This window comes from Salarias fasciatus, chromosome 13 (genome assembly GCF_902148845.1).
Source record: "Salarias fasciatus chromosome 13, fSalaFa1.1, whole genome shotgun sequence".
Lineage (NCBI taxonomy): Eukaryota > Metazoa > Chordata > Actinopteri > Blenniiformes > Blenniidae > Salarias > Salarias fasciatus.
Window position 1 is genome coordinate 3,055,362 of NC_043757.1, and position 14,098 is coordinate 3,069,459.

Sequence of the window (14,098 nt, forward strand, 5' to 3'; positions counted from 1 at the left end):
GGATTCTTACAAGTGTTTTGGCCTAAAATATAACGCACACAGTATTATTTTACAGTGATGTGGTTCTAGTGTGAGTCGTCAAATGGAAGAGCAACTGGAAGGTACCAGGTTGGAACCAGCTGAGCACTAAAGCTAGCACAAGCTCCTGGTTCTTCTCGATGGAAAAAGGGTAACGTAGACACACACAAGTATTTTCCTTTGGGTTCCTGAACATTACTTGCATGCGCCCACACACACACACACACACACACACACACACACACACACACACACACACACACACACACACACACACACACACACACACACACACACACACACACACACAGTGAAGTTGATCAATTTTATTTCTGTCTTTGTACAAAATAATCACAACCGACATAAATGAATCATTGACGCACAAACAAGCAGTTGATACAAAGTCCCCGACGCACCACTCCCCACACCTCGGTGTACCCCTAAACAACCGGACAAACTGTGAGGCCCCTCACTGGGCCCTCAGCAGGGTCCCCAGATTCCTCACTGTGGCGTTGAGCGTGACCTCGGGCACGTCTCTGGCTACCCGCTGGATTGGTGAGAGATTGGGTCCTTCCAAAGAATCAAGAAGACCTGAAAGACAAAACAGGACAGTCCAGTCACTCTACGTATGTCCACAAGTACCACATGGACAGCGGGGCTGTTGCATCGTTGTGGTTCTGGGATCACGGTTCTTGTTTTTTAGTCACCTTCCACGATCTGGTGGTAGTTGAAGTGGAGGTAAAGCAGGAAGCTCATGTGCAGCACAGTCAGAGTTCCACACAGGAGGAGACGAGGAGTCTGTCCTACAGTCCGAGACAGCAGGACGGCTACCTGAGACACACACACACAAACACACGGGGTGAGTCCTGTTCCCTCAGCTGACAGGAGGGCTGATGGGTAATCCGTGCTCACCATGCGCAGCGTGGACAGACCGCCCAGCAGCAGCCACAGCACGTAGAACAGGAAGTGGAAGTGCAGGTTGTAGGTGACCAGCAGCACCACGCAGTGTCCAAACAGACCGTAACCCTGGCAACACACACCACACTCACATCAGTGTGTGCCAGTGTGAGAATGGACCCTTGGTTCCAACTGTGTGAAAGTGTGTGTGCAGTGCCAGGACTGACCAGCAAGGAGAGCATCTGCAGCATGGTGATCTGAGCGTTCACCAGGTACGACAGGAAGTAAATGAAGGAGGAGACGCCGAGCCAGTAGCCGAAACACGTCCCGATGGCCGTTCCCATCAGAGTACCCTCCCTCTGCAACACACATGCAGACACATGAATAAAGATGCCTTCACCGTGTGTGTGTGTGTGTGTGTGTACTCACAATCACAGTCCCAGATGTTTTCATGCCGTGCAGCAGAATTGCAACCAAAGTGAAGACGAGCATGAGAGGACCGTACAGCTCCCCAGCTACTTTCTGCAATACCAAACGCAGAGTCAGCAAACTTCACAGGACCTAGACCAGGACCAGGACCAAGATCTAGACCCGGACCGGGTCAGAGGCATCACCTGAGGAAAGTTGATCATGCGTACAGGAATCATGGACTCCATAAGTCTGAGGAAAGAAGAGGAGGGGATTAGTCAATGGCTGTGTCCGAAATCACCCCCTATTCCCTATAGAACTCTATAGGGAATACGCCATTTTGTAGGGGTGTCCGAATGCCTAGTGAGCATCCATGTTCCCTACATAGTGCACTCAATGTATCCCACAATTCACTGTGAAATCTAGTGTACAGCAGATGGTCACTAGACGAAGCAATACATCCCATAATGCACTGCAGTCGCGGCACGTTAGTGACACTAATGACGTAATTAACTGTGCGGCGAAGTAGTGTCCGAAACCGTTCACTATATAGTCCACTACATACTATTCCCTATGTCGTGAGTCAGGAATAGGGAGTGAGTGAGTGATTTCGGACACAGCAATTTTGTCTCCATCGATACAGGAACCAGGAAGTGGGCGGGGCCTACCTGCTGCGGACCTGCAGCGGCTCCACATCGAAGTACGGCCGTAAAATGTCGATGTTGGCGTAGAGACTGAACGCTTTGGAGGCCTGAAGCTTCCCAGCCTGCCACACCTGAACACACCACATAGCCGAAACTCTATAACGCCTACACACACCTGAACACGCCGCAGAGCTGAGGCACTACAATACACACACACACACCAACACACACCACAGAGCACACACTCAAACAGACACGACCATCCAACATGTCTAATGATGGATAACAGTAAGATCTCACCTCGTCGGCCACCTGCCGGCCCAGCTGACCCTTTAACCCCTTCATGCCCAGAAACTCCCCGTCCTCCACGCCTTCGTCCTCGCCGCCGGCCGCCTCCGCGTTCACCTCCTCCTCCTCCTCCGTCATCCTCTGGTGCATCTCTCCAACGTCCTCGAAGCTGGAGCCCGACGTGTCGTCCATGTTCTCCATGTCGATGACCGCAGAGCCGCTGCCCTGAAGCACAGCAAGGAGGCAAGTTCACACCTGGACAGCAGGTTCTGACTCTGTACCGGCTGGTTCTGACTCTGACAGCAGGTTCTGACTCTGATTTAAGGTTCTGACTCTGACAGCAGGTTCTGACTCTGATTTAAGGTTCTGACTGCTGTGATTGAAAAGGGGCGGGGCTTCTTCAAACAACACCTGAGCGCAGCGAGCCTCCGCTGACGTCATAGCCAGACAGATGTGCTGCAGCTTAGTTAGTTCTCCTGGTTAACTGGTTAACAGGTCAGTCAGCTGTAAATTTATGTTATACAATTTTGGTAAGTATTCAAGTGGCGTGAGTACGATAGCGCCGGATTAGCTGTGTGGTTCGTTAGCCGGCTAGCAGCTCACCTGGATGAGGTTGTCGTCGAAGCTGCCCCACGGTTCCGTGTTGCGGCTCCCGGGGCCTGCAGACATGGTACCGGCTGACGGAGCTGCTGAGCCCGGCTTCTGGGTGGCTGCGAACGTGTTCCCGTCCTGGTTCAGGTCCCGGATCTGGTCCTGGTCCTGGCCCGGATGTTTTGGTCCGACCGAGACGGTAAAGACCACTGACTCCGCCCACACCGTGACGTCAGGGCAGGCCGACGTGGATGATGAAAAAGATATCGCGATATTATGGTGTTCACGTTCTGGGGAATGATCCACTTCCTCCAGTCTGGAGCAGGGACAGCCAACTTAGAAAGAAATCCTTTAAAAAGAATCCGAAGGAGTTTTGTTCTGTGGTTCATTTCTAAATTTAACAGAAATAACAAAAGACAGTTATGCCATAAAAAAACAATGTTGTCTTCCAATTTCCCATTTCTTCCTACATCAGTGAAAAATTATCAACTTCAGTTAAAAACTGCTGAATTGCACAAAGAGACAAACGTTTATGAAGGAACTATTTTCATTTTCATCCAACGGAGTGTCAATTTTGCAGTTATATATTAAAATGAAGCTGAAAAAAATAAAATCTGATGAAAGTGAGATATTTGAGTTTTCTGGGACACCAAAGAACTTGACTTCAAAGCATCTCTACTGAATTTTTAAGGCATACAGTTAAGGTCAAATTTATAGATCGTCTTCAGCATTCTATATGTGTCGAGTCTGTAGAAGTGGATTTTTTTCCTCGCAGGGTCACAATAACTTTCTAGCTTGACACTACAATTCCTGACTTGTCTAAGTTATTGTTAACTAGAGTTTTGCCAGCTGTTCTGGGGTCTTTAGACACCTTTCACTAGTTTTCTTTTCAGACTCATTGAAATCTTTTGTTGCCAACCTCTTCCATACTTTTTCTGTACTGTGTTTGAATGTCTTGTTCACTTGTTCACTCCATTTGAAATTCTTACTGACAGTGCAAAACGTGAATGAGGTTTATAGCTGTGAGTAAAGTAGGTCAATCTTCAGTTTTCACTGCTTTGGTTGATTACCTGCCGTGAGCTTTACAAACCTAAAGCACGTGATTGCACAACAGTGGTTTGCGCTTTGGGTCAATTAGTTTATTCGTTTTTGTGAAATCATTTAGTGTCTGTGTGCAAAATAAAATGACTGAGCGCGCCCCCCCCCCCCCAAAAAAAAAAGAACAAAAAAAAACCTAAGATGTTTGATCTTTGGAAACGCTGCATAAAAATAGTCATTTGTCTGTTTAACTACAATTTGGAATCTAAGAAAAAAAACAACTTTAAATTTCGCAAGTGAAATAATTTTGACCAAAACTGTAGATTTAATTTTGTTTGTAACAGTTGCTTTTTGTGTGACAAAGACATTGAATTAACCAAACACCTACATTTTGACTGTAAATGTGCTTTTTAAAGAGACGTGCACAGCTGATTGTTTTGCAGACGTGTTCTATTTCGCATAGCTGTTCCAATCATGATTTAGCATTTCATACAAAATTCCAGAAACACAAAAATAGACTTTTCAAAACAAAACCAAATGTTCACGTTTTCCATACAGAACTATGTCAGCATTTTTCATCTTTGGAATGTATGGAACAAAAACAAAGCTGTAAAACTTTGCCTTGAAGTCGGGGACTTTAACCTTACAGAGAAACCATAGTCTCTTTTTTTTTTAATCTATTTGTTTATTCTGGCTTCTTCTTCTTTGTCTTATGTATATATATATGATCTTGTGTTTTGTGTCACTTGTCCATATATAAGATATACAAAAATGTTACTGTTCCATATGTATATTTTCTAAATTGCAATTTTGTTCAATAATTTGAAACTGGAAAAAAAAGCTCTGACCACAAAACAGTCAGAACCATGCTTAGAAGTGGAGAACCACTCAGAACCTGGCTCAGGGGTGGAGAACCCTGCTGCAGAACCAGACTGAGAGGTAGAGAACGCTGCAGAACCAGACTCAGAGTTTTTAATTAAATTGAAAGTCCTTTATTTGTCCCACGGAGGTAAATTGCAGTTATAGCAGCACAGCTTAGAAGAGAAATGTGAAAAATTATAAAACCCAACCATACAAAGTTAAATATAATTGAATATAAATTTAGGATAGATATAATTAAATAACAGACATAAAGTAACTGACATAATTAAATATCAAATACAATTAAATTATTCATAATAAATATAATTTAAATACAAATTAAACATAGATATAATTAAGGAACAGATATAAACTAACAGATATAAACTGAAGATAATTTACATATAGATCTAAAACAGACATAATTAAATAACAGATATACCCTAGCAGATATAGACAGAGGAGATTCAGTTTGAACTCAACGACTGATGTGCAGAAGTCTTTAAAGCTAATCATCTGCAGATCAAATGAAAGCTTTTGTACATCTTCAATGCTTTCTCGTCTCTGTAAAATGACAGGATTTCATAAAAGGTTAAAAACAGTAATAAACGATCACATGTGAGCGGCCGCAGTGTCCGGTCCTCACCAGCAGGGGGCAGCTGCAGTCACCTCAGCTGACATAACTCTCGCGATACTTCAGCAGCCAGCTGCAGCTGACTCCAGTGGCTGACTCACCACATTCCATTGAGCTCTCGCGATACTTCCGCAGCATATTTACTGGTGTTTTCTTTACATGACCTGACATTGAGCTAACAGCAGCTAGCAGGGACGGGACCGGCGGTACCGACGTTTAACGGACAGCTGTTTGGCACCAAGCTGGCTGTGTAGGCTGCGGCAGCCCGGACCGTTCAGGACATCGAAGAGTCGGTCACAGCAGAGAAGAGTGAGTGAAGCCGCTGCGTTAGATAGGATGTTAGAACAGCACACTGGAATCGTTTTGTCAGTTTCATCGTACAGCAGGAGAAATATCTGAACTGTAATAATTGATCTCATTATTAACAGGCATCAAACATTAGCTAAACATGCTGCAGGTCAGAGTAGTTTGTTCTTTTAAGGTTATTGTGCGTGTAGAGCCTGCGCGTTTACTCACGTGACTGTACTTTCTGGGGCTTTCCTGCTCACGTGTCATATTTGTTTCAATTTTCACTTTAATCACATTGTAACTCGGCCTCGGGGCAACTCTCGGTTTCTGTTTTTGCACGACGGCGACGTGCCGTGATCAAACCCCGACCAGCTGAGCGTGTGACCTCTGGCCCGGCTGGAGGGGGGCGGTCAGGCAGTCTGAACTCAAATAAACAGCGCTGGCCTCTGACCCGCGATGGGGGTAAAACGGGGTCTGGGTTAATGTGTGCTGTAGTTATCAGCGCGAGCTCATCAAAACAGCGAGCGCGTGTGTTTATGCCGGGCTGTACGTCACGAGGCGGTCTGTGTCCGCCATTCCCTCCCCCCACTAGTCCCTCCTCCAGCTCTGGGTGCCTACGTGCGAGCTGTGAAGAGCTGATGGCCGCCGCGTGAGCCTCGTAGCTTCCGGATGAAGACAGAAGGAAAATTCGGCGACGTTGTCCCGTCTTTCAGGTAGAAACACGTCTTTACGCGTTCAGCCGGCTCGCGGGCGGCCGGTGAATCGTTTAATGGTGTGACCGATACTGAGCTCAACTCCTGTTGGGTAGAAGTTGAAAGGAGGAGCTGCCTCTGGGTCTACTGCTGCTCCTAAAGCTGGCCTCGGGCGCGCGGATGGTTCCACCACAGCACCATGTATTAAGAGATTTTTCTGCAAACTGACCCTTGATCTGTGTCGGTGGCAGTCTTATTGTTGTGGTGTGTTGTTGTTACTCCTGTTGTAGTTATTTGTGTTGGTGTGTTCGATACTTTTGTTGTTGCTCATGTTGCTCGTGTTTCTCTTGTTGCATTTGTCGTCTTTGCTGATGTTCTTCCTCTCGTTACTTGTGTTGCGCTTGTTGCAGTTGTCGTTTCTTGTTTTGGTAATCTTGTTGCTCGTGTTGCGGTTGTTGCTCATGTTGTGGTCGGGCCTCCAGCTGATTGCCTGCTAGCAGCTGATAAGAGAGCAGGCCTCACCCCACAGCCTCACCCTGCTGCTGTGATGGCGGCTTATCTTGGTACACACCGCTATTGACGTGTGGTCGCAGGTTCACTTGCATGAGGCGGAGACCCGCAGAGGCCCTGACTGGTGGAATGCAGCTGATATACGAGTAACAAGAGTACACTGAGTGACTAACACTGAGAGGGTCAACCTCACACACACACACACACACACTGAAACATGCCTGATGACACTCAGTTTTGGAGAAGAGAAACTCCTGAAAATGAGGAAGTTAGAAACGTGACAACGTTCAGAGAGTGCTTACACACACAGAGGCAGGAACAAACTGTGTACAGACAGGAATGTAAAAATGTGGGCACGCTGCATGAACGAATGGACACATGTTTTGTCGCCCTGACTCTTGTTGTGTCCCCTGATTCTTGATACCCTGTGCCACGTCAGCCTTTGTTACTTCGCCTCGACTCCTGATGCCCTGTGCCTTGTCGCCCTGCAGGATGTGTGCGGTCACCCAGTGTCAGCAGGCTCAGGAGGAGCTTGAAGATGCCATCAATGCAGTGATGAAGGCGGAGCAGCAGCTCAGAGAGAACGCCCGTGAGGTGAGACCTTCAGCATGAGCTCCTCCTCCTCCTCTGTTTGGACCCTGCAGTGTTTGTCCATTGTTGTTTGTCATCAGCGGGTGAGACTGAGGGACACAGAGCTCAGAGGGGAGACCTGCTAATAAGCAGGTGTTAACACTGAGACAAAGCAGGGAATCAAACCCCTGATCCACTGATTAGTTTGCGTGTCTTCATCACCCCTGAGTCACTGTCAGTCTGTGTGTGGCTACCAGATCTGAGGTTCACTACGGTGACCACAGGTGACTACAGGTAACCACAGCTAACTATGGACAGGTGAGGTCAGCAGGGGAGGGAGGGGCCAGTGTAGCAGTATAACAGAGACGAACACACCTCAGACTGGAGAGAGACCCGGGGCATCAGCAGGTACCGAGATGTGTTTGTCTGTCTCTCTGTGTATGTTACTGTGTGTGTGTGTGTGTGTATTACAGTGTGTCTCTGTGTTTTAGTATGTCTTTGTGTGTATTACTGTGTGTCTGTGTTTTAGTATGTCTTTGTGTGTATTACTGTGTGTATGTGTGTTACAGTGTGTCTCTGTGTTTTCGTATGTCTTTGTGTGTATTACTGTGTGTATGTGTGTTACAGTGTGTCTCTGTGTTTTCGTATGTCTTTGTGTGTATTACTGTGTGTATGTGTGTTACAGTGTGTCTCTGTGTTCGTCGCCGGGTTCACTCTGAGTAGCAGAACTGTGTGTGTTAGTGTGTGTCCTGGGTGTCACATTGTGTTTGTGTGTGTGTGTGTGTTCAGGTGCGCTCGGAGCTGCAGAGCTGTGTGAGTCGTCAGCAGGAGGCGCTGCGCTGCAGAGAGGTTTGGCTGCTGGGTCAGATCGAGCTGCTGGAACAAGTGAAGACTGAAACGCTGCAGCAGCAGCTTCACCAGCTGCACCGGGTAACTATCAACCAGCTGTTTATTTGGTGTTAACCTGCTACTAACCAGCTGCACTGGGTAACTATTAACTGTCTGTTTGTGTGTGTGTGTGTGTGTTTGTGTGTGTTGCAGCTCCGAGGTCAGTTTGATGTGATCATCCAACAGCTTCATAACAACAATAGCAACGACCTGAACAACCAATTGACTGCCTGCATGGAGAAGTAATTACACACACACACACACACACACACACACAGCAGTGCCTCCAGCAGTCAGACACTAATGAAGGTACGCTCGTTTTGTTCCCTTGTGTCTGCAGGTTGTCTTCTTTGAATCTGACACCCGAGGAAACTCCTGATATGAGTTTCAATGCTGACACTCGATCTCTAAGGCAGGCTATCACTTCATTTGGCCGCATCACCGCACAGGTAACACACACACACACACACACACACATACAGTCATAAACAACTCACAATAAGTCACACATGGACTCAGTAAAAAACACACTGTTTTTCGTCCTCAGATGTCAGAGGGTGTGGCTTCCACAAGCCCCGCCCACCAGGGGGCATCAATGCAGAGCTGTCCAATGGGAGCTCAGAAGAAGGTGGGTGTGGCACATGGTGTTATGTTTGTCAAATCAGTGTGATGACATTGTGCTAAGTTCACTGTGATTGGCTGTGCAGAAGGTGGAGGGCGGAGCTCTCTCTGATTGGCTTCTGGAGTCTCACCCAAGTCGAAGCAGTGCCTCCATTGGTTACCAGTCCAGCATGAACCCGCAGGATTGGCTGCTGTCCCACAAGCAGAGCCAGGTGAGCGTCCCGACCTGCGCATGGTGGGCGGGGTTAGGCCGGCCCTGTGAACTGCTCCTGACGTGCTTCTCTTACAGACTTCCTGTCCCGTGCTGAACTCGATGGACTTCCTGCAGGCCTGGGGTCAGCTCAAGGACCTGGAGGCGTGGCTTCTGCAGGACCACACCCCCATGGGCCGCCAGCGAGTGGACAGCAACTGCAGCTCCTCCTTCTCCATTGAGAAGATCGACGAATCAGAGTTTACCTCCAGTCCCGAGGAAGAGGAGCTGAGCGACTGGCTCATCACCCCACCTACCGTTGCCATGGAGACCATGTCGGATGCCGAGCGATGGCGACGTGTGCTGAAGCCGTTCGAAGGGGGCTGGTCTTCCAGCGAGTGGCTCGTGGAGACGAGCCGGCCGGCTGACTGCACCTCCTGCTGTCAGACCAGCCGGCCGCTGGAGATCGAGAACCTGGGCCAGCTCAAGTGCTTGAAAAGCCCGCCCTCCTCTGGCCCCGCCTCCCCGGCTTCTGCGCTGCCTGCTGTGACAGCAGCGTCCGCGTTGGAGGCGTGGCTGCAGCAGGCAGTGCCGGTGCCACAGACCTGCAAGGCCAACGAGCTCTGCTCCACCTACAGCGACTGCGTCTGCGAGGACAACTGCGGGCGCCAAGCGCTGAGCCGCTGGCTGCTGCAGCAAGACGGCCGAGACAAGAACGGAGTTTCACTTGCCAAGAACGCCCCACCCACTGCCAAGAACGCCCCACCCACCCTGTTCCACAAAGAGCAGGAGCAGAAGGTAGGAAGCCGTGGCCGGCGGCGCTCACAGCAGGTGGTCCGTTCCTCTGTTAAACATGCTGTCGTCCTCAGGTTCAGGCCATCCTGGAGGCCTGGCTCCACCCTGGAACCTCCTCCTGCAAGACCCCCTCTCTGTCGGCCTGGATGGCCCCTGGAGAAGAGAAGGCCAGCAGAGAGGAGCACAGCTCCTTCACCTCGTCCACTCTGTCTCCTTTCCAACACCCTCTGGATCCAGACCTCTGGGTTTGTCCGGAAAAGACTGCCACTCCCGCTCCGGCCTCTGGAGGTCCCACTGAGGACGAGGACAAGTGGCTCCTGAAGAAGAGGAGCCAGGCTCAGGTAGCTAAGCAGGCTAACAGGCTGCGACACCCAACACAGCTGACAGGGTGGCTAACAAACGTAGCTAGCAGGCCACTGCACGGGCTCTGGTGAGCCTGTATAACCAGCACAGCTGTGATAACATCTGGACCAGAATAACCAGGTTTTCTGTCCGTGTAGGAGCGTCTGGTGCTGCCAACCGTGTGTGACCTTTTCTCTTGTATGAAGATGGGCGGAGATAAAGAAAGGTGGCTGCACAGGACTCCTGTACAGGTGAGACACACACACACACACACAAACCCAGCTGCTCTGTTTCTTGGGTGGGCCCACATGCAGTGATCAGGTCTGGATCTGGAACGGTGGATGATGTTTGAAAGATGAGGACAAGTTTCAGGATTCTGATGGGATCAATGGGTTTTTAAGCCTGTTCAGTGCAGATCACTGAGCTTCTGGAGGTTTCTTTAGACTTCCAGGAAAAGTCGGTGAGTTGGTAAATACTGATAAAGCTGTGTGCAGAAGGAGCGGCTCAGCAGCTCCACCCACTCTGAGAAGAGAGGACCCCTGAAGTGAAAGGGTTGAAGAGGCACCGTGTGGGATTGGGAGAGGAATCCAACACCTGGGTGTAGTGTGGAGACAGAAACCAGGACGGGAACTCATGGGCAGTTGGAGAGGTGTGGTGTTTGACTCTGGTCTTAATGGAGGTTCTCATTAAGGTTTTTCAGGAGGTTTGGGAGCTTGCAGTCTCCATGTTGTTTGGCACTGGTCTCCATGGAAACAGAGAAGCTTCCTGTTACACTGGATCTGGATGACAATTAAACACAACATTCCGATTTAAGCTGTTGTTCTCAGTGTTTGAGCTTCTTCGTTAGTTTCTGTTCTCTGTTGGCTCTGTTTTCTTTCACACACTCTTCAGGCGTACAGGCAGTGGAAAGTTATCTCTTTCATAAATTTCACTCAGTCTTTTAGGTAAATGTTAACAGATTGAGATACATTTTTTTGAGGTTTGATGTCCCTATACCATGATCAAGACTAGGCTAACCGTCTTAAGTCAGTCAGCTGTTTCGTTAGCCTCCAGCGAGCTAGCCAGCTGGGTTTTGAATGATTCTTTCATACCCCGTCACTCGGTGGGACGCAATCTCAACTCCTTGGACGGTGGAGACGAGATTACAACACTGAGCATCCTGGACAGAACGGAACGGGAATATGTTGAATGGCCTCTTATCAATCTGAGAGAAGGTGTGACGGATGTGGGAGCGAAGAGAAAAAACACCACACATCAGAACTTGTGAGGACAGACGGGTCACTCCTGGACAGGTCTCTGGTCCGTCCAATCAGTCAGACGTACAGTGACCTTTGAATTACTGAATTGAGTTTGATCCTGATGTTACCAACTGCATCTGACCTCTGACCTCTGTTTCCTCTAGATGTGATGACCATGAACATAATCACAGTGTGACATCATCACCGCTGCCTTCTCCACTTCCTGTGACATCACCTGCCTCTTCCAATCAGGATCCAGAATGGACCCATTCAGAGTCAGCAGGGACAGGGTTAATTTTAGAGACAAAGCTTTGAATTCGTTTGGCTCTTATTAAAACGAAGAAATTTTACTTTCATCCTTGTGTGAGCGGACTGCAGGCTCTGGTTTGTTCAGCGTCTGATTGGTCGGCCTGCAGTCATGTGACTGCTGATTGGTGCTTTCCGTTGTAGCTGTGCTGTTATTCTTTTTTTTTTTCTTTTCTTTTTCTTCCATTGCTTAATCATATAAAGCTGTGATTGGATGATTGTAGTCATTATTAAAAATGCCAACATCACTGGTTGTGTGATTATTTCTCCGCTCTGGGGGCATTATGGGACAGGTAAGACTGGGATAATGTGTTCAACTGGCTTTAACTCTTGGGCCATATTTACGCTAACCTGGATATTTACAAAATCACATATGTCACCCTCTTTTTTTTTTTCTAAGCACCTTACATAAACTAGGATAAAAACCTCCTTTATTAGCTATGAGCATGCCAATCTGATAAGTGGCAGTTAAATGAGAAGCAGAAAGAAATCAGCCTGCCCAATCAAAATCCTGGAAACATTGGCATGAAATGGGTTGCACACATATGTTAATGCTAGCTCCATGAGCAATACTCTGATCATACATATTCGACTCTGTTATTGGTAGTGCTCTGAATTTTCAGCCGCACATATTAAACCAACTGAGCTTTACAGCAGCCTCTGGGGGTTATTTGAGGATGTATAGCTGGTTGGATAGCTAGTGAGACTTTCACAATGGTCTTTCTTTTCTGAATAAACTTCAATTAACAATTGCACAGGTGCAAACGGCTTTTTCATATATATTCTTTTTCTATCATTTGTAGCTTTGTTTACAAGTGAAGGAAAGGCCCAATGCATTAAAAAGTCAGTTTTGAATAGTGTTTGTGTAAACGGGTATTGGTGGAAACACCGAGCAGTCCTTGAACTGAGCAGTTTGAAGAAAACAGCTCAGTCTTCATCAGAGAGCCTGTCGAAGTAATCAGCCCTCTTTCCAAACCCTTTTCTGATGTCTCTGAGATGCTATTACATGTCAAACTGCTCCTCACTCAAAACTAAAGAGAACACCTGGAATATGAGGACATATTCAACTCAGGTTCAGCCTGAACCGTTCAGGTGTTGGACTTCTCTTTAAAGAAGAAATAAATCATCGGGGCTTCCGGCAGGAATATATTCCGCATGCGCAGAGGAGAAGAAAATAGCTGCTATGACGTCTGTCTTTACGTCTCACGGCGTTCAGCGTCATGACGTGGAGGCTCGTGGACGCTGACGTCGTAAAATTTTGAAGCCGCGCGTATCATACGTTTTCACGACATCTTGCGAAATCTGACGGCAGCGTTTGCGGACTTTCAGTTCACTGACCAATCAGAAAGAGGCTGCGCAGGAGCTCAGCCAATGACAGGCCAGAGAAGGCCCGGGCGGCGCGTCACGTTGCCGCCTCTGTGCCGCAGCGTCCCGTTGACAGTGACAGGAGCCGCGCCGCTCTGCCGCTCTGCCGCTCCGCCGCCCCGCCGCCCCGCCGCCCTGCCGCTCCGCCCCAAAGCAGCGCCGCTCTCCGGCTCGGATGTGACAGAGGCGCGGCGCAGACAGAACCGAATCGGGTCTACCGGGGCCGAACTAGGACCAGCGACTCCGCTGCAGCGTGACCCGTAAGTATCCGTGTTTGTCTGCAGCTTGAAGATTTGACGGTACCGACCGGGACGTGAAGTGTGTGGGCGCCGCGCCGTGTTGACGTCCGGATGGACACCGACAACCAGCCGGAGACTCAACGGCAGGCCGAGCCGTTTTACCCGGCCGCGGGGCCCGCGGGGGCCCCGCTGCCAACTCCCCTCCTGCCCGGGGCTCCGGGGGGAGGACGGAGCACCACGGCCTCTTCCTCTTCCTCCTCCCTTCCCTCCTTCCTTCCCTCCTTCCTGCTCCCCTCTCCTTATTCTCGGTCGTCCTCTTTTCGTCTCCTCGGCCTTCCCTTTACTCTCTCTGTCCTTCTTAATCCTCCGTCTTTTTCATCCTTCGTCCTCCCATCCACCTTTCTTCTCCCCCTTCCCTTCTCTCTTCCTATCCTTTCAACTCCTCGCTCTCCTCTCTTTCCCGTACCTGTTTTCTCATTTCTTCCTTCTCATCTCCTTCTCCTCCTCGTCTCTCCTCCGTTCCCTACCTTCTTTCTCTTTTCCTCCTATTCTCTTTTCCTCATTCTCTCCCTTCTTTCTTTCCCCTCTTCTGTTTTTTCCATATTATCTTCTCTTCCTCCTATTACTCTTTCCTCCTTCCTTCCTTCGTATCTTTTTCTAACCTTTCTCTTTCCC

At 48.7% G+C, this 14,098-nt stretch overlaps 2 protein-coding genes across 3 annotated transcripts; one reads left to right on the forward strand and one right to left on the reverse strand.

Annotated features, from left to right (window-relative positions):
* Window positions 1–329: 329 nt before the first annotated feature.
* On the reverse strand, window positions 330–3,071 carry yipf3 (Yip1 domain family, member 3). Its single transcript, XM_030106905.1, has 9 exons — window positions 2,859–3,071; window positions 2,268–2,480; window positions 1,992–2,098; window positions 1,530–1,575; window positions 1,345–1,437; window positions 1,143–1,274; window positions 931–1,044; window positions 726–849; window positions 330–609 (listed from the first exon to the last, which is right to left on the reverse strand). The coding sequence occupies exons 1-9, from the start codon at window positions 2,922–2,924 to the stop codon at window positions 488–490; spliced, it is 1,017 nt and encodes a 338-aa protein (XP_029962765.1). The 5' UTR covers window positions 2,925–3,071; the 3' UTR covers window positions 330–487.
* A 2,466-nt stretch (window positions 3,072–5,537) lies between these two features.
* ncoa4 (nuclear receptor coactivator 4) lies at window positions 5,538–12,068 on the forward strand. 2 transcript variants are annotated; one of them, XM_030106897.1, is made up of 12 exons: window positions 5,540–5,688; window positions 6,260–6,380; window positions 7,361–7,463; window positions 8,229–8,369; window positions 8,481–8,569; window positions 8,668–8,776; window positions 8,875–8,955; window positions 9,035–9,160; window positions 9,238–9,936; window positions 10,008–10,274; window positions 10,434–10,526; window positions 11,678–12,068. In XM_030106897.1, the coding sequence occupies exons 2-12, from the start codon at window positions 6,337–6,339 to the stop codon at window positions 11,681–11,683; spliced, it is 1,758 nt and encodes a 585-aa protein (XP_029962757.1). In that variant the 5' UTR covers window positions 5,540–5,688; window positions 6,260–6,336; the 3' UTR covers window positions 11,684–12,068. The 2 variants fall into 2 exon arrangements, with proteins under 2 accessions (XP_029962758.1, XP_029962757.1); XM_030106898.1 differs by lacking the exon at window positions 6,260–6,380 and having other exon boundaries at window positions 5,538–5,688.
* The last annotated feature ends 2,030 nt before the right edge of the window (window positions 12,069–14,098 follow it).

Excerpts from the sequence above, each read along its gene's own strand:
- yipf3 (XM_030106905.1), bottom strand. The coding sequence starts at position 2,924 with ATGTCTGCAGGCCCCGGGAGCCGCAACACGGAACCGTGGGGCAGCTTC. Across the intron at positions 850-930 it reads GTCTGTCCACGCTGCGCATG|GTAGCCGTCCTGCTGTCTCG; the intron begins GTGAGCACGGAT and ends TGTGTGTCTCAG. Across the intron at positions 610-725 it reads CTACCACCAGATCGTGGAAG|GTCTTCTTGATTCTTTGGAA; the intron begins GTGACTAAAAAA and ends TTTGTCTTTCAG.
- ncoa4 (XM_030106897.1), top strand. The coding sequence starts at position 6,337 with ATGAAGACAGAAGGAAAATTCGGCGACGTTGTCCCGTCTTTCAG. Across the intron at positions 6,381-7,360 it reads GACGTTGTCCCGTCTTTCAG|GATGTGTGCGGTCACCCAGT; the intron begins GTAGAAACACGT and ends GTCGCCCTGCAG. Across the intron at positions 9,937-10,007 it reads ACAAAGAGCAGGAGCAGAAG|GTTCAGGCCATCCTGGAGGC; the intron begins GTAGGAAGCCGT and ends TGTCGTCCTCAG.